Consider the following 17,603-nt stretch of genomic DNA (forward strand, 5'->3'; position numbering starts at 1 on the left):
CGCGCGCGCGGCCGGGCTGGGGGAAGGGAAAGAGGGAAGGAGGGAGGGACGGTCGAGGTGCCCGCCCCGAGGCCCCAGCGCCACCTGCCCTCGCCACCTACCGCGGCTCCTCCAGCTCCCAGGGCCGCGGCCGGAGCAGCTCTGAGCGCTCCGTTCGCCCCACGGTGCCCTTAAAAGGCGCCGGCGCGAACCAACGGGCCCCTAAGGAGCGTGGGGGGATGGCTCTGGTTCGCAGAATCGCCCTGAACCGCCCGCGGGGGCTCGAACCCCGCGTCGTTTCTCTCTCAGAGTCTTTTTTGGAAAGTGCTGTCGGGAATGAGCCAGGCTCTTTGATTTAGGGATGAACGTCGTTTCCTCACTATCGAGTCACCCCCTCCAAAATATTGCAGAAGGTGGACGGGCCCAGTTGGCTGCACATCTACAAATCCGCGGGGGAGACCCTGTCGGACGAAGGTAAACAAAGCTATTCCCCTTGCCCTCGGTTCCAACACTGGCACAAGTACGGCCCCCTACTCGATTCGAGCCGCGTAACAGAAATAGCCAGAGTTCCTCTTACCTGCTCTCCTGTCCCGCCCTTTACGCCGCCTCTCAGAAGGAATCCCCCTTCCGCCAGCAGAGGACCCGTCCGCGCCGTGAAGACTTCTGGGAAATGTAGTCCAAGAGCGGATTACGGCCTGCTCTGAGTCCCAGGAGCCCCTCTTCCAGCTGCCGGATCGCCTCGAACCTTATAAACCCAGGACTTGTAACGGTTGCGGGGCCGTTCCCAATTGGTTCTGTAATTAGCCCTCACCCAAAACACTTTGTAAAGCTGAGGAGGGCCCAGGGCTGTTCACTCCTCCTCCTTCCTCAACGCACCCCCACCCCCCCAGCAGGATGAGGTAATGGGGTTGTGATTATGACATCATAGGCGGTTCAGTTGCTTGCGGGGGTGGGGGGGCGGGGGGGAGTATGGTGGTTACAGCTGGACCACTTTCATTAAGACAGAAAGGGAGGGAGGAAGGGAACAGGCAGCTGGGTAAAAGATGTATTTCCTCTTCAGGAAGAGGATGCCACCCTTTATTGAATTTCCACCACTGCCACCACCTCCCGCCTCAGCCAAAGTTTAAGTCTTTTTTGAATAGACTGAATGTAGACGTTAGTAGGAAAGAGGTTGGGGAACAGCTAAATGGTTACTGGCTCTTATGTAAATTTGAGTCTCAGCTATCAAAGAAGGTTTAGAAAAGCAGGCAAAAATGGGAAAAGAAGTTTTAAACAATGCCTTTGTGCTGTGATCTCTTTGTAGGGCAGTTTTAGATTTTTTAAAATCTATTGGGAAGTAGTAATGCGAGTAATCTTCACTATTACACTTAGCAACACGTCCCTTGAAAGATGTCTGTTTTCTCTAAATATTTTGTGCCTCACTCAAATCTGGGACAGATATATAACTGATCAGCTAGAAAGTAGAACCAGTGGTGAGAATCTTCCTCACAGAGCCAGGGAAGGGAATGGGCAGGAGCCACCAAGTCTGCAAACCGAAAAAGAAGAGTAGAGGCAAAGTGAGCTATTTATCAAGAAAATGGGGGTTGAGGGAAGATGCACTGCACATTTCCTTTCCTTGCACATTTAAAATCCCTTGGCAAAAGAGGGGGCAGGGGTCATGAAGTATAGGAGATATGGTTTCCAATAATTGCTGTTGTGGAGCACTTATTATGTGCCAGGGACTGCTACTTACTTTAAATATGTATTCTCATTTTTTTGCTTAGAATCATCAAATGAGACAAATCTCCCTATTTGACGGATGAAATGGTCGGAGAGATTAAGTGATTGCCCATGTGGTGGGCCAGGGTAATATTACAAAGCAGTCCTTGAGGCTCTAAAGCCCATGGTCTTCACCACTTGGTGATACTCATTTTTATTATTAACCATGCTTAATAAAGTTCAGTGATTGAGAATAAGAAGTTAGCATTGGCTCATTTGCAAAACATTGAAATAAATTGAGACACTTAAAAAAAAAAAACCCAAAACGCTTCATGTCAGGTTTCAAGGTCTCATTTCCAAGGAAGATTATACCCCTTTCATCAAGTATAAAATAACCTTCAATGCAACCCAACTTTCCCACCATTACCAACTACAATTAAATCTCCTTATGCTACGTTTAGTTCTCAGATTTTTTTAAATTCATGTCCTATTTTTCCCCATTTTTCTTCTTTTTTTCTTCGACTACTACCTTGAACCCCATCCTAATTGTTACCTCATGGGCCAGACCCCATCTCTAACCCTGCTCCAATGTGTTTTAGAAGAGGATACTACATGGGCTCCCTTCTGTTCTCCATCCAGATTCACTAAGGGTTCCAGGGCCTGGAACCAGTAATTGGGGAGGTCATCCAAAGGGGTGGAACCCATTGGCTCTAAGAGACACTCCATTCCCTGCCTAGGAAGGTGGCAGAGTCAGAGGAACATGCACCTCATTCATACTCTCCCTTTTCAGCCAGTAAAAGCTAAACCTCTGCAAAGTGAGGAGAGGTGGGGCTCAGTCCACCACTCAAACAAGGAACCAAGAATAATGCACACACCCCTCAGACCCCCTGCCCTGCAGGGGATGGCTGGGGGGGGTCCCAGGAATGTAGGGCTCTTCTCCATTCCCTGATCTGGGCATCCCAGGAGCGACGGCTGTACCTCCTCTTCTTGTTTGGCGTTTGAGGGTGAAGTCCTGGCTGTCGCTTTGCCCTGGCAATGACAAATATGTGTCAGATTCAGGTCAGGATAAAGGGGCACGGCTCATTGTTTATCACAGTGAATTCGGAGACTCAGGGATTTCCTGAGAGTGAGGTAGGACCAATGCCTTCAATTCAATAAGAAAAAATAAATCTTCAGATGGGATTAAGCACTAAACTTCCTTAATTTCTAATATTCTTCTGGGAAAGGTAATTTAGATATTCCAACTCTCTTAGAAGTCAAGATAGATATAAAGACAGTATCTGACATCCGTTTGAAATACATACTACCTTTTTATACATTTAGGTTGCGTGTATGGATGGAAACTTACATGTAATTAGGCAAGTATGTTGTAATTAGCAAAGTCAGCTGGAGGTATGAGGTAAAAATCGTTAGAAAAAACTTCATAACAAACTGAAAGAACTTTAAAAACTCTGATGGGCCAAGTATGATTTGTTCCATTTGAAAAAAAATTCTTGAAAATGTATTTTTGGGGCTACACTGCAGAAGAATTAGTTGTAGTAATGATGCAACCTTGTGAGAGCCCTCAGATTCTAGTAACTTCTCATCACCCTACATTGAACCAAAGCCACTTGGATAACGCTGTTGTTGTGACCACCCACAAGTGCACTCACTTGGGAACCTGCTGCAGGAAACACTGGTAACCAGGTGTGCGCTTGCCATAATCTATCTGTTTTTGCCGCCGCTGTAGAACAATTTCATCTGTCTCTACCTCCCACCTGCAGGGGAAGTATACAGTGGCCCCATGAAGTGTGATTATGGTTATCAAAGCAGAAACCAACTCATCCCACACACACTCCCTTAACCCCCAGTGTGGTTTTCAAACTCACCTGGCATGGCAGGGCTCTGTGCTGACTCCCACACTCACCATCTCAATCCCGGAGAGCAAAGACTCTTCACACACTTTCTTTCTGGGGAAGTAGATTCTACAGATGAAAATGGCATTAGGATAAAACCTGGCAGACTAAACTGTATGCGGACACCAGATAAAGGTTGTATTTCTGACTTAACTGTTTCTCAAAGCTAAAGGTTGCATTTCTGATTTGTTTCTCAGACTGGTCTGCAAGCCATCAGCACGAGTAGCCCCTGGGAGCCTTGATAATTCCTATGTCCCACTCCGGACTTATTGAATCATCATTTTGGGGGCCTGCATTTTAAAGAGCTTCCAGGTTATTTAGAATAGTTTTGTTTTGTTTTGTTTTTTTTTTTTGGTATTATGGAAAATTTCAAAAATACAGAAAAGAGCACAGCATAATGTTTCGCTACTCAAAGTATCGTCCTGGGACCAGCCGCATCAGCATTAGCTGCATGCTTGTTGGAAGTGCAAAATCTTGGGCCCCAACCCAGACCTATTGAATCAGAACCTGCATTTTAACAAGATCCCCAGATGATTAGTATGCATGTTAAACTTTGAGAGTAGTGATATAATGGATCCCTAGTTACCCATCAGCTAATACTCATGGCAAATCTTGTTTCATCTATGCCCACCACTACTCCCACAGGATTATTCAAATCCTCGATTTTAAGAATTAATTCTTGAAAAAAATTCAAGAATAAATTCTTGGGGCGCCTAGCTGGCTAAGTCAGAAGACCATAGGACTCTTGATCTCGGGATCCTGAGTTTGAGCCCCACATTGGGTGTAGAAATTACAAAAACAAATAAACCTTGGGGGGAGACTAATTTTTTAATATCACCTTATCAATGTCCAAATTTCCATAATCCTTTGGACTGTGATAAGAATTATGCCAAGAGATGATTCCGTTCCCCCGCTTTCCCTCAAAAGAAATTTCCTTTATCCTGCATAACCTAGAGTCTAAGAGATGCTGCGCTGTAAAAGGAACACCGAAGAAGGAACGCTCTTGGAAGGAGCCAGCGCTGCTCAGCATAAGTACACACACCTGTCCCGTCTCAACATCTGCCATACCAGTGGAAAAGGCTCCATCTCCAACTGAAGGCAAGCAAAACGAAGAAGAAAAGACCCACGTAACAACACAAGAAAGAAGCAAGGAAAGAGAAACGTTTAAAACACCCTGCATCCAAACAAATCTCCCCAGATACTATCCTGAAGAGCGCTAATCGCTCACGGAGTGCAGTTTAAATCTCCCGGGGTTGGAGGGGCTGAGGGAATGGAGAGCTTGGGAAGGCTGTGGCGATTGGCCAGAGGGAGAGCCAATGGTGTGCCACGCACCCAGGGGGCGGAGCTTACGTTGGGGCTTTCTGAACGCTGATGGGCCAATGGACATCCTGTTCTGTCTGAGGGGCGGGGCAAATTGTGTTCCTTCCAAAGCAAGCTCACTCTGGAGATGTAGAGCCAAACGATTGGCCGTGGGGGTCCGGGAGGGCGCGCGCAGATTGGCTGGCGCAGCTTTGAGGTGAATGGGATAGGTTTATTGGGAAGGCGGAAGATTTGAACAGCCGGGACCTGTGACTGTTGGTATTCTTGAACCGAGGCGATAACTTCGACCCTCTCTTGAGAGAAACGCAAACCTCGACTCGAGCCTATCCTGTCTAGAAGCAGAATTGTAGTCTGGTTAATTGACTCTTTTCCTCAGTTTTCTTTTAATTCTGCTCAAGGCTTCGCTTGTGACTGATTTCCCACTTCTGTTTCTCCTGAGGTAAGCGCGGGGCCTTCTCCACCGGAATCCGAGACCCCATCGTCCCCTCAGGGTCCGGTCGGGGTCCCAAAAACAGAACTTCAGGGGACCTAAAAAGTCACTGTCGCGAGTTTAAAGACCTGAATTCCGTCCTTGGCATGAATCACGAGCTGTGTGGCCCCCGAACAAGTGAAAGCCTCTTTTCATTCCTTTTTTGAAGTCTTGGGTTTGGGACGCCTGGCTGGCTCAGTCGATGGAACGTGGGACTGTTGATTTGAGGTCGTGAGTTCGAGCCCCACATTGGGTTGTAAACCTGACTTGGAAAAAAAAAAAAAAGCCCTACGTTTGCCTCTAGTTAAGTCCAGTTTCCGAGGTAAAGGCCAAACGGCTTGGGCCACGTGCGATTTCACCTTCAGGCCGACCTGTGATTCGTTGGTTGGGATTGGGATACCCCCCCCGCCCCCCCAGTATGAGCCGCTAGGCCCCTGCTGGGAAGGGTGGAGGAGGTTGTGAAAACCGGACAGTCTGTGAGGTGCCTGTGTAGATGACGTTCACCTCTTAGCTAGGTTTTATTTATTTATTTAGTTAGTTAATTAATTAATTATTTTTCCCCTTAGGTTTCGGAGGCCATGTCTGCAGAATTCATTTCATCCGCAGGAGAGGAGGGACGCCCCAGCTCAGGACCCAGTTTTAGATCCAGTCGGAGGAAGATATTAAACCTCCTCCTGGAGAGAGACACTTCCTTTACTACCTGTTCAGATCTTCCTAGAACTCCAGTGAACAAACTCTTTGGTGATTCTGCAAACCTAAGCGTGTTGTCTGGGTAAATTCACTTTTCACACAGTATCTCCTTTGCTTTTCTGAATAGTCTTTGGGTTTTTAAGAAATTATTCTGACTCGAAGATCAGGGGTGAAGTTTTGTTTTATTTACTTATTTTTTTTTTTAGATTTTATTTATTCATTTGACAGAGAGCACAAGCAGGGGGAGCAGCAGGCAGAGGGAGAAGCAGTCTCACCAAGCAGGGAGCCCAATGCGGGCTCGATCCCAGGACTCTGGGATCATGACCCCAGCCGAAGGCAGACACCTAACGACTAAGCCACCCAGGTGCCCCGTAGGGGATGAAGTTTTAAACCCTGCCCTTCATTACTGTATGACCCTTGAATCTCAGGTTTCTTTTTTGTGACATAGAAATAATCATCTCTTCCTATCTTACTATGATCTTGTGAGAAATGATATGATGTCTGGGAGAAGTCTTTGAAAACTCTGTTGCGTTATATGAGTTGGTTGTTTTATGAGTATTACTATTAATATCAGTGTTATTGTTATTGCTCTTTAAATTCTGGTCATGCCATGCTCTGATGCCTCAGCTAGCAAACAAAGTTGGAGAGTTATAGACCTGAGAGGTACTAGAGACTCCAAGGAGAAATCAAATCTGTGTGCTCACAGTGCGAAGGGGAGAAGATGTGGGGTCAAGACCGACTTCAGCCAATAATCTTTGGTCCTCAATTAAAAAAAATTACTTGTCTTACTATGTTGGTGAGGAGAAATGACACGTAAATAATTGGAGTAGAGAAAAGTGGGATATTTTTCTCAGCCTACTCTGAAATATTGCCAAAAAGCAGCTAGATTTATTTGGACACTGTTCAGATTGTGTGAATGACTATTGAGGGGTGTTTCAGATGAAGAGGATAATGTGATCTTTGCCTTTTAAGGATATTGCAACCTAATAGGAATCTTGATATACTATTATGTCTCTATAGAGGAACCCCAAAATGTTGCCTTGATCTTTCGAATCTTAGCGGTGGTGGAGAGATGTCTGCCAATCAACTTAACACTTTCATAGACCTTGATGAAACTGGTAAGGGGAAGGGAGGTAAAGGCCTCAAGGGAAAGAATGGCTTTTAAGGGAGAGGACAGGGTAGTTAGATAGAGATGGAAGGTTGTAAAAGTAGGTGGAGATCCTTGAAGTTGGAATTCTGTGAGTACCTAGTGGATTTTTGAGAATGATAAGCCAAGAAGAGAAATGAAATATCATTAATAAGAGTCACGTTGCATTTGAAAAATTTAGACAGGAAGGAATATTTTGCTAAGTGATGGTAGGAATGAAAGTAGTAGTTAAAATGAGACATTTTATGCCCTACTCTAATTTGAGCAAAGGCAAAGAAACAAACATAAATGTTTGTTAACTAATTCCTGTGTTTTTGTAGGGTCTGAGTCCAAAAGGAGTAACTAGTCAACCACTTTAGTATTTGTTCTACTTTCAGATTTCCTGAGCGATAAAAATTATTTTCTACTCATGAAAAAAAATCCCTGTTGTTTAGGGTAGCGCACTGTTTCCCAGCATTTTTTCTTTGTGACACATGTAAATTCTTCAGTTTTCATGAACTTGTACCTTGTACCATAAACTTAGTATCTATCAAGAGCCTTTGTGTTCAAAACATGAGCTTTTGAAATTAAGAATTGAAGAAAACCAGAAGGAAAGACAGAATGCATGGACAAGAATAACTGTTCATATCTGATTACAGGTCACTTGGATTCTAAAGGACCTCAGGAAATACATTTAACTGGGATGTAAGTTCTTTCGCTAAACGACCCCCATGCTAAAGCCTTTTCAGCACTGGCACAGATTTTATCCTGTGCAGACTCTATAGAATACAGAACCTTTTGCTTTGGGTGTAAGTGGGCTTCAAAGCCTAGATCCTTCCTTTGAAAGGTTTTTTAAGTTTCCCAGATCTAAATAGTTCATTTTAACCATTACATACAATCTGTGTTATATTTAAAAATGACAGAAATTGGTATGTTACATTTAGGCATCAGCTGTTACCTGCATGTGAGTAGGGCTGTGTTAGAGCATCTAGATTCCAGTGGCTTACTGTTTCACCAGCTGTGACTCTGAAGAGTTTCTTAACTTCACTGGACCTCTGTTTCTTCCTTTGTTATAAGTAACAATGGAAATAATACTAACACTTCTCATATTAAGATGAAATTTATAAGGATGTAAGGATGCTCTTGTAAAGTTGAAATTTAGCACATACCAAGCATTTTATGATGTTTAGTATTATTATTCATGGGGATTCTTTGTTGGAGATGTAAAATGTTCAACCAAGGAATCCTCAAGGAATGAAAGGTAATTTTAATTCAACTTCTTCACTTCTTAGGCTTATTGTAAGGTTTCCATCTGACTGTTTTAATCTTCTTAGAACTTTGTTCTTCAATATCTAGGTGAATTAGGTGCCACTATGGTGCACTAGTGAAAGCATTCCATGACTTTTTAAATTTTTATTTAATTATTTATTTTTTAAAGATTTTATTTTTAAGTCATCTCTATACCCAGTGTGGGGCTTGAACTCACAACCCCAAGATCAAGAGGCACGTGCTCCAGTGACTGAGCCAGTCACGTGCCCCTCCATGACTGTTTTTAATAATACATGTGAATATTTCACTTTGGATTGCTTGTAATTTCTTTGACTTATTTAAAATGTCCTAACCCACGGAGACTGGATAAAATCCTGGCAGGAAGGATAGTAATTCATAAAAAATAAATATTAGCTCCTAATAGCCAAAGCTGGAAAATTAGTCAATTGTGTCTACGTAAAATGTAGGAAAAACTCATCATCTTTGATGCATATCTATATATATGGTTATACACATGAAATGAGGGCCTTATCCCCAGGACGTCACTCAACATCTTCATATTTACCAGAGAGCGCCCTGCTTATTGTTACTCAAAGAGACACATCAACTGGATGTAGGGCTCCTAGCATGGAAGGAAGGAAAAGTTGGGATGCTTCAAGCCACTGACGAATAACCAAACAGTATTTGGGGTTAACTGACTGGCAGTTTTTTTGGTCTGCAGGAATCATCAACAGCACCTTACAAAATGCAGCCCAGTGAGTAGCATCTCTTTCTTGGGTTTGGGTTTGTTTCTCAGTTGGAGAGACAGAGGCTTTGCACCTCACCTGTGGCTCAAGGATGCTGGATATTCTCAGAAAAATGTTCTCTTGTAGGCACAGCTGCGTTGTAGCACTCCAAATACTTTGGACCATGGCAACAGAAAGAAAGATGCAGTATGTAGCTCATCCACAAATAAAGAAAATGTGAGTGGTAAATGGAAACCTACATACATTAGCACTTCACTTCCTGTGAGGGGAACAACTCATTACTATCATTATGAGACCTAGAACCCTTATGCCTCAGTGTGTGGATATGCGAACTGCATCACTATAGGCAAAAAATTCATTTTTTTAAAAGATTTTATTTATTTATACAACAGAGAGAGAGAGAGTGAGCAGGGAGGAAAGGCAGAGGGGGAGGGAGAAGCAGCTCCCCGCTGAGCAGGGAGCCCTATGTGGAGCTTGATCCCAGGACCCTTGGGATCATGACCTGAGCTGGAGGCGTGGCTTAACCAACTGAGCCACCCAGGCACCCCTAGGCAAAAAATTCTTTATGGTTCTGTTTTTTTTCTCTTTAAGGTTTGACCCTAGAACAGAAACCTAGTTCCTAGTCTTCCATAGCAGGTCATCATTATTACCCATGTTCAGTTGATTTAAGGACAAAAAAATCTCTGTTACTGTAGTTTGGGAATTTAGAACTATTTTTTTTAAACAGATAAAGGTAATACACATAAGTTAACATACTCTTTGCATGGCTTCATGTCTGGGTCTACTTTATTTCCTCTTATTTCTCCCTTAGTCCAGCTTTTTAGTCCAAATTCTGAGAGAGCCATGGGCCTTTTTCTCTGAGCCTCGGGCCCTCCATCAGTTCTTTTCTTTTCAAGTATTTATTTTACAGAGAGTTTGTGTGTGTGTGTGTGTGTGTGTGTGTGTGTGAGAGAGAGAGAGAGAGAGAGAGAGAGAGAAAAGAGAGCAAGGGAAGGGGCAGAGGGAAAGCAAGAGAATCCCTCAGCAGACTCCCTGCTGTGTGCAGAGCCTGAGGCAGGGCTGGATCCTCAACCTTGAGATCCTGACCTGAGCCGAAACCAAGAGTCAGATGCTTACAGATTGAGCCACTCAGGTGCCCCCCTCCATAAGTTGAACTGGGTTCCACAGAGCCCCCTAATCACTAAGGTAATTGTCTAAGTAATCTCTTCAACTAATTCTCTTTTCTAGCCATTCTTTTTCTGCTTCCTGCCTCCCATCCCTTCCCCCAGGTCAGTATTTATAAGATAGCTGCTGTTCTTTTCTCACATTGACTAAGTTATACCCTTGTTTTTGGCCATTCTAATCAGCCCTTTCTTGTTTTGATACTGTCCTTTAAAAACCTCACCATCCCTTCCCCACTCCGGCTCCCCTCTTCCTCCCTTCCTTTGGCTTGTGATTGTAAAATATCCTCCAAAGCGAATCTACATATCATACGTCAAATTCAAACCATAATTTGTATCATCAGGATATAGGATCAACCTTGATTACACTTAATGTGTTTTGTGAGGGTTATTCATGGCTTCATCTGATGAAATGTGTTTGGCAGGGCTTGCTGACACTTGTCTTCCTCCAGCCAAAGTAGTGTTTCTTATGCAGGAGAACAACACTTTGAAGTCCTTGGAGTGGTGGGCACCCAGGAGCCTGAAGTTTCGAAAGAGACCAGGGGGGCCTTACATGTCTCCCCTTTCTCTACTGGTGAGTCACTGAACATCCTCATCAAGGGTCTGCTGAGGCATTGTGGATTATAGGGTGGCAGATCTGCATTTACAACCCTTTGAATTTTTCTAAGCTGACTTGGGTGAGAAAGGGGGTTAGAAAAGTAACTCCGGAAAAGGGAGGAGATACGTACCCTGATCTTTTTATTTGTTTAAATTTAAGGAGGAAAAAAATTCTTAGGCATTTAAAATTTTTCTGTTTTATCTTTATTCTTTATGTGTCTCCCCCACCCCAATTTTTAAAATTATGTGCCTGTTGTGAAAATGGTTTTAAAATACAGGCATGTAGGAATATAGGAATATAAAAAGGAAGATAACTACCTCAAAGAGGGAAAACTGCTATTAATATTTTAGCTCATTTCTTTACAGTCTTTTAACTGTGTATAATTGTACAAAGTTGAAGTCATATTACATATATATAACTTTATATCCCATTTTTTAAACTTAATACTGAAACTCCTAGTGAACATTATTTTATCATGGATGCTTTTACTCTAACATATGGACCATAATTTACATACTTCCCTATTTTTGGACACGTAGTGGTACCCAAATTTTGCTTCTACAAATAATGCTATTATGTAATTCTTGAGCATCAATCTTTACTTATGTTTCAAAATATTTTCTTTAGGATTAGTACCAAGAATTATAATTACGAGGTTTAAGAGTGTATTTTTAAGATTTTTGATACATATAGTCAGATTCCTTTCCAGAAGAGTTGTAGGACTTTACATATTCATGGACAATCTGTAGGTCTTTGGATAAATGACTTGTTAATATTTTTTAACTGCAAATTAGATTGGTAGATGTTTTATTTTATGTTAAAAACAATTAGTAGTGATATCATGTGAATATTAGCCATGTACTTTTTTTTTTTTTTTTTAAGATTTTATTTATTTATTTGGCGGAGAGAGAGGCAGTCAGCGAGAGAAGGAACACAAGCAGGGGGAGTGGGAGAGGAAGAAGCAGGCTCCCAGCGGAGGAGCCTGATGTGGGACTTGATGCCAGGACCCTGGGATCACGCCCTGGGTGGAAGGCAGACGCTTAATGACCGAGCCACCCAGGCGCCCGTAGCCATGTACTTTTTACCTAGTAAATGACTGTGTCCTTTGTCCATTTAGCTACTGGAGTCTTAAGTTACCCAGTAGCTTTTTATTTTATTTTATTTTTTTAATTAATTAATTTATTTTTAAGATTTTATTTATTTATTTGATAGAGACACAGGGAGAGAGGGAACACAAGCAGGGGAAGTGGGAGAGGGAGAAGTAGGCTTTGCCCTGAACAAGGAGTCCAATGTGGGGCTTGATCCCAGAACGCTGGGATCATAACCTTAGCCGAAGGCAGACACCCAATGACTGAGCTACCCAGGGCCCCTCAGTTGCTTTTATTTATTTATTTATTTTTTAAAAAGATTATTTATTTATTTATTCGACAGAGATAGAGACAGCCAGTGAGAGAGGGAACACAAGCAGGGGGAGTGGGAGAGAAAGGAGCAGGCTCATAGCGGAGGAGCCTGATGTGGGGCTCGATCCCATAACGCCGGGATCACGCCCTGAGCCGAAGGCAGACACTTAACCGCTGTGCCACCCAGGCGCCCCCCTCAGTTGCTTTTAATAGGCAATGGATTCAAGATACTCCAGGGACTTAGGGTCTAATCTCAATCCTAGGGAAAAGTCATTTTAACATAGCCCATCATAAGTAGATTAGGTTGACCATGTTTGAGATTTTTGATTTCTTGGAGAAAGGAAAGACTTAGAGCATGATAAATTACTGAATAGTCTCCCGTGTGTGCGTGTGTGTGTGTCTTTTAACGTGGTAAAGTATACATAACATAAAATTTGCCATTTTAACCATTTTTAAGTGTACAATCCAGTGGCATTAAATACATTCACAGTGTTGTGCAACCATCATCACTATTCATTTCCAGGTTTTTGTCCTCATTTAGAACAGAAACTCTCTACCCATTAAAAAATAATTCCTTTATTCCTCCCTCCCTCCAGCTCCTGGTAACCTCTAGTCTATTTTCTGTCTCTATGAATTTGACTTTTGGACACTTAATGGTATAACATTCTGTTAATCCATTAATTTGTTGATGGACACTTGGATTGTTTCCACCTTTTTCCTTGCGAATAATGCTACCATGAATATTGGTATACAAATACCTGTTCAAAGACTTGCTTTCAATTCTTTAGGGTATATACCCAGAGATGGAATTGGTGGATTATAACTCTATATTTAATGTGAGGGGGATTCACCATACTGTTATCCATATCAGCTGCACCATTTTTAAATATTTGTTTTTTTTGGTGTTGACTGTATGAGTATTTTATGTATTCTGGATATTAATCCCTTATCAGGTATATGATTTGCCAATATTTCCTCCCATTTTGTACATTGCCTTTTTACTTTCTTGGTGGTATTTTTTGATGCACAGAAGTTTTTAATTTTGATAAGTCCAATTTGTCCATTTTTTTCTTCTGTTGCCCATGCTTTTGTGTCATATTAATGAGATCATTGCCAAATCCAGTGTTACGAACTTTTCCCACTGCTTATTTCTAAGAGTTTTACAGTTTTACCTTTTACGTTTAGGTCTTTGATTCATTTTGAATTAATTTTTGTATATGATATAAGGTAAGGGGTCCTGAATAGTTGTTAATATTGTCCACATCATTGACAGGACAATGGAAACTTTTTGGAAAGTGAAATGAAATATATGGGCAGTCCCATTACTACACTTCAAAAATTGGATAAAAATACAGAACTAGGAGAAGATCAGGCAGAGATTTCCAATGAATTGATGGAGTTTTCTCTGGAAGATCAAGAAGAGGCCAAGGTAAGGTACTGTCTGATATCTTTGCATTTCCCATATGCCTTCATTCTTGAATAAACAATGTTGTGCATCTCCTGGGTTTTAGCCCCTGTACAAAAAGTGGTAGCTCTACAGAGATCCAGAAGACATGGTCTCTATACTTTCAGGGCTACCTGACTAATAGGGTATCTGATAACCATGGGATTCTTATTACTGCTGGGTGGGAAGGTTCCAGTTAGTAGTTTGAGTACATCATCATCCATATAATTCGGTGTAAGTGATGCCTTCAGAATAATAGTAATGGATGGAACATATGTAGCATGATTTTTCATCTATTTTACTATATATCCTCCCTGTGTCACTGGGAGGCATACCTGAAGCCTGTGGCTTATTGGCCGTGTCCTGATACGCCAAAGATAGAATCTGAGGTATTTGGCATTTCTGAATCAGCTTCATTTCTTTGAAACAAATATGCGTAGGAGTGTGTGTTTTACATTTATTGATTAAATAGGCAAATGTGATATAGTTGAGTCCGTGGATTCTAGTCCTCATTCTCTTATTTAGTGTTCTGAGCAGGAGAAAGACACTTAACCAGTCTAAAGCTCAGTTTCTTATTTATAAAACAGAGAGCATAATAATGAGAAATACTTCCTCAGTAGGATTGTTGTGAATATGATTAAGTATTAAACACAGTTTATAATATTCCACATACTTTATTATTGTTAATAAAAGCAAATGTAAGCTGTTAACAACATTCAGTAAAGATTTATTATGAGACTGATATGTGCCAGGTGCTATACCAGAATTGAGGACAGAGTTGTGATTAAGATGGTCAAGATTCCTAACTTTCATGGAGCTCATATTTATATTTTTTCTAGTCTAGAAGATAGACAATGTAAGTAAGCAAACCAATACCTGAGATAATGACAGATTGTCAAAAGTGCTATAGATGACAGAGTGGTATGAAAAAGGACCTAGAAGTTTAGTAGGGTGCTGCTTTTAACTTTAACTTGAGTAACTGGAGCAGTGCTGACACTACAATGCATTTGAAAAGAAGGAGGAATTTAAAGGAAATAAGGTATGTTCTCTTTTGGGCATTTGAGTTAGAGGCATTAATGGGAAATTTAAGTGGAAATCCTGAATGAGGAGTGGAGCCGTCAGGACTGGAAATGTACATTTTGGGACCATCTGTGTAGAAGAGAAAATGAAGGCTCCAAGCTTAGAGCAGAGTGTTAAGAGCTTGTGGAGAAGCAGTGATAGTCCGGGAGGAGACTGCTAGTGAAGTAGATAGACTCAGGAATGACATCATTCAGGAGTCAGAAAAAAGAGATCTAGGACACAAACAGAGCAGTCAATTTTATATATTTATTCATTTTACACATTTCTTTATTGTGGTAAAATACAATATACATAAAATTTACCATTTTAACCATTTTTTAAAGTGTATGGTTCAGTGGCATCAAGTTCATGTTGTTAGTATTGTGCTTATCCATCTCTAGAACTTTTTCATCACCCCAAACAAACTCTTTGAAGAGTTTTATAATTTTAGCTCTTTAATTTGGGTTTTGACCCACTTCGAATTAATTTTTCTGTGTAGTTTTAGGTAAGGGTCCAGTTTCATTCTTTTGCATGTGAATATTCATTTATCCCAGCACCATTTGTTGAAAACACTGTCGTTTCTTCATTGAATGGTCTTGGCATCCTTATCAAAAATCATTCGACTAGAGATGCCTACGTAGTTCAGTCGGTTAAGTGTTGGACTCTTGATCACAGCTCAGGTCTTGATCTCAGGGTCGTGAGTTCAAGCCCCATGTTGGATTCTGAGCAGGGTGTTGAGCCTACTTAAAAAAAAAAAAATCACTTGACCATATACATATGGGTTTATTTCTGGACTCTGTTCTATTCCATGGGTCTATATGTCTGTCTTTATATCAGTATTATAGTTTTGATTGGTATAACTTTGTAGTAAGTCATTTTATACATTTTTTATTTCACAAATCATACTTGAATATATTCTCCTTGAAAGAAAATTGAAACATAATAGCTAAGGCTAACTCTGTCTGATCACCATTCCTAGCCCCTCTCGAAGGGCGAATTTGAGATTATATGGGACTACAGGGAAGAGTCAAGAACGTGGGAGTCCGTGGAATATTTTGGTCTAGAAAGTAACAGACATTGGATCCAGACTTTCTGGATTCCATAACTTGGCTCTTTAACGGTATGGGTAAAGTCATATGATTTCCCTATGCTTCACTTTTTTTTTTTTTTTTAAGATTTTATTTATTTATTTGTCAGAGAGAGAGAGCACAGATGCCGGGGGAGTGGCAGGCAGAGGGAGAAGCAGGCTCCCCGCTGAGCAAGGAGCTCCACGCCGGTGTGGATCCCAGGACCTTGCGATCATGACCTGAGCCGAAGGCAGACGCTTGACTAACTGAGCCACCCAGGCTTCACTTTCTTAATCCACAAAAAAGAAAAGGGTTTTTTTTGTTTTTGTTGTTTTTAAAAGATTTTATTTATTTATTTGAGAGCACAAGCGAGAGAGAGCACAGTCAGGGTGAAGGGCAGAGTGAGAAGCACACTCCCTGCCGACCAGGGAGCCTGATGCGGAACAGATCCCTGGACTCTGGGATCACAACCCAAGCTGAAGGCGGATGCCCAACTGACTGAGCCACCCAGTCACCCAAAGTAAAGGTTTTGATAACTATTTCATAGGGTTGTTGGTGATTAAATGAGTTAATTGTACATAAAGCATTTAGAACAATACTTGCCAATTACTAATGCTGAATTATTATAATGTAGTGTAGTATAAGTGCTTAATTACTGTTGTATGAGGACTAAAATGTGTGGAGTTATAAAAACTGGTAGAGCAGGGATGCTCGATGGCATTAATGTCCTTAGCAAAGTGAGAGTTGCAGTAATCTGATGACTCAGAGGAGAGTGTTAGGTGACAGTCTTGAAGAGTTTAGAGAAGGTTATAATCAACTTTTGGAAACTGCAGAAGGGAATTATTAAAAGGCTAATAAAATGACATTTGTAAGGTTTTATGTGATAGACCTGCATGGCATAGTGTGCTGTTGCCTAGAAGCAAGATTGGAGACTCTGGAACTCCGGGGATGATTAAGTGAGGGTTGGAGGTTGCCAGTGGCAGATGAAAAAGTCATAGGGGTTGTGTTAGCATAGGTGATGGTGAAAGTAGCAGAGAATGGGATGCCTAAGTGGCTCAGTTGGTTAAGCGGCTGCCTTCGGCTCAGGTTGTGATCCCAGGGTCCTGTGATTGAGACCCAAGTTGGGCTCCTTGCTCAGTGGGGAGCTTGCTTTTCCCTCTGCCTGCTGCTCCCCCTGCTTGTGCTCTCTCTCTCTCTCTGACAAATAAATAAAATCTTAAAAAAAAAAAAGAAAAAAGTAAGAAAGTAGCAGAGAATTAGATGATGATGAATAAAAGCCTGGATAAGGAGCCAAATGTCTCACTGGGTAGACTCGGTAAAGTAAGAACAGCAATGAGGTTGAAAGTTGCTGAGGAGGAAGAAGCATCTGGTTTAGAAACTTTGAGAGCTAGGGGAAATTTTAGTTAGTTTGAGGATGTGCCAAGTTTGAATTCTTGGTGGTAGAGTAATAGAGGAAGGTTGCAGATTTTTCTTTTCTTTTCTTTCTTTCTTTTTCGCCTTCTTCTTCGCCTTCTTCCTCTTCCTCCTATTCCTCCTCTTCTTTTTTTTTTTTTTTTTTTTTTTTTTTGTCCCTGCTTATTGAGAGGCTAATGTGGGGTGCAGGAGAAGCTTGGTGCAAGTATTTGAGAAGTTGTGAAGTCCCTCTCTAAAGGGTTTTCAGTTTTCAGAACATGGTATGAGTGT

At 41.7% G+C, this 17,603-nt stretch overlaps 2 protein-coding genes and 1 pseudogene across 2 annotated transcripts in view; 1 reads left to right on the forward strand and 2 right to left on the reverse strand.

Annotated features, from left to right (window-relative positions):
• The window catches only part of FAM53C (family with sequence similarity 53 member C), a 10,324-nt gene extending 9,788 nt beyond the window's left edge, over positions 1 to 536 (reverse strand). Inside the window, exon 1 of the mRNA XM_008691550.2 lies at positions 102 to 536. The gene's annotated coding sequence lies outside the window, so the exon portion shown is untranslated. The remainder of the gene's footprint in view (positions 1 to 101) is intronic.
• Positions 537 to 1,381: 845 nt separating this feature from the next.
• LOC103663784 lies at positions 1,382 to 4,983 on the reverse strand (annotated as a pseudogene).
• A 138-nt stretch (positions 4,984 to 5,121) lies between these two features.
• The window catches only part of CDC25C (cell division cycle 25C), a 28,323-nt gene continuing 15,841 nt past the window's right edge, over positions 5,122 to 17,603 (forward strand). The window contains exons 1-8 of the mRNA XM_008691551.2: positions 5,122 to 5,331; positions 5,928 to 6,133; positions 7,072 to 7,169; positions 7,837 to 7,882; positions 9,168 to 9,201; positions 9,319 to 9,408; positions 10,828 to 10,926; positions 13,624 to 13,779. Coding sequence (XP_008689773.1) covers positions 5,940 to 6,133; positions 7,072 to 7,169; positions 7,837 to 7,882; positions 9,168 to 9,201; positions 9,319 to 9,408; positions 10,828 to 10,926; positions 13,624 to 13,779 — 717 coding nt within the window. The 5' untranslated portion in view covers positions 5,122 to 5,331; positions 5,928 to 5,939. The remainder of the gene's footprint in view (positions 5,332 to 5,927; positions 6,134 to 7,071; positions 7,170 to 7,836; positions 7,883 to 9,167; positions 9,202 to 9,318; positions 9,409 to 10,827; positions 10,927 to 13,623; positions 13,780 to 17,603) is intronic.

The sequence above is a fragment of the Ursus maritimus genome, unplaced genomic scaffold (assembly GCF_017311325.1).
Source record: "Ursus maritimus isolate PB19 unplaced genomic scaffold, ASM1731132v1 scaffold_5, whole genome shotgun sequence".
In the NCBI taxonomy this organism is placed as follows: Eukaryota; Metazoa; Chordata; class Mammalia; order Carnivora; family Ursidae; genus Ursus; species Ursus maritimus.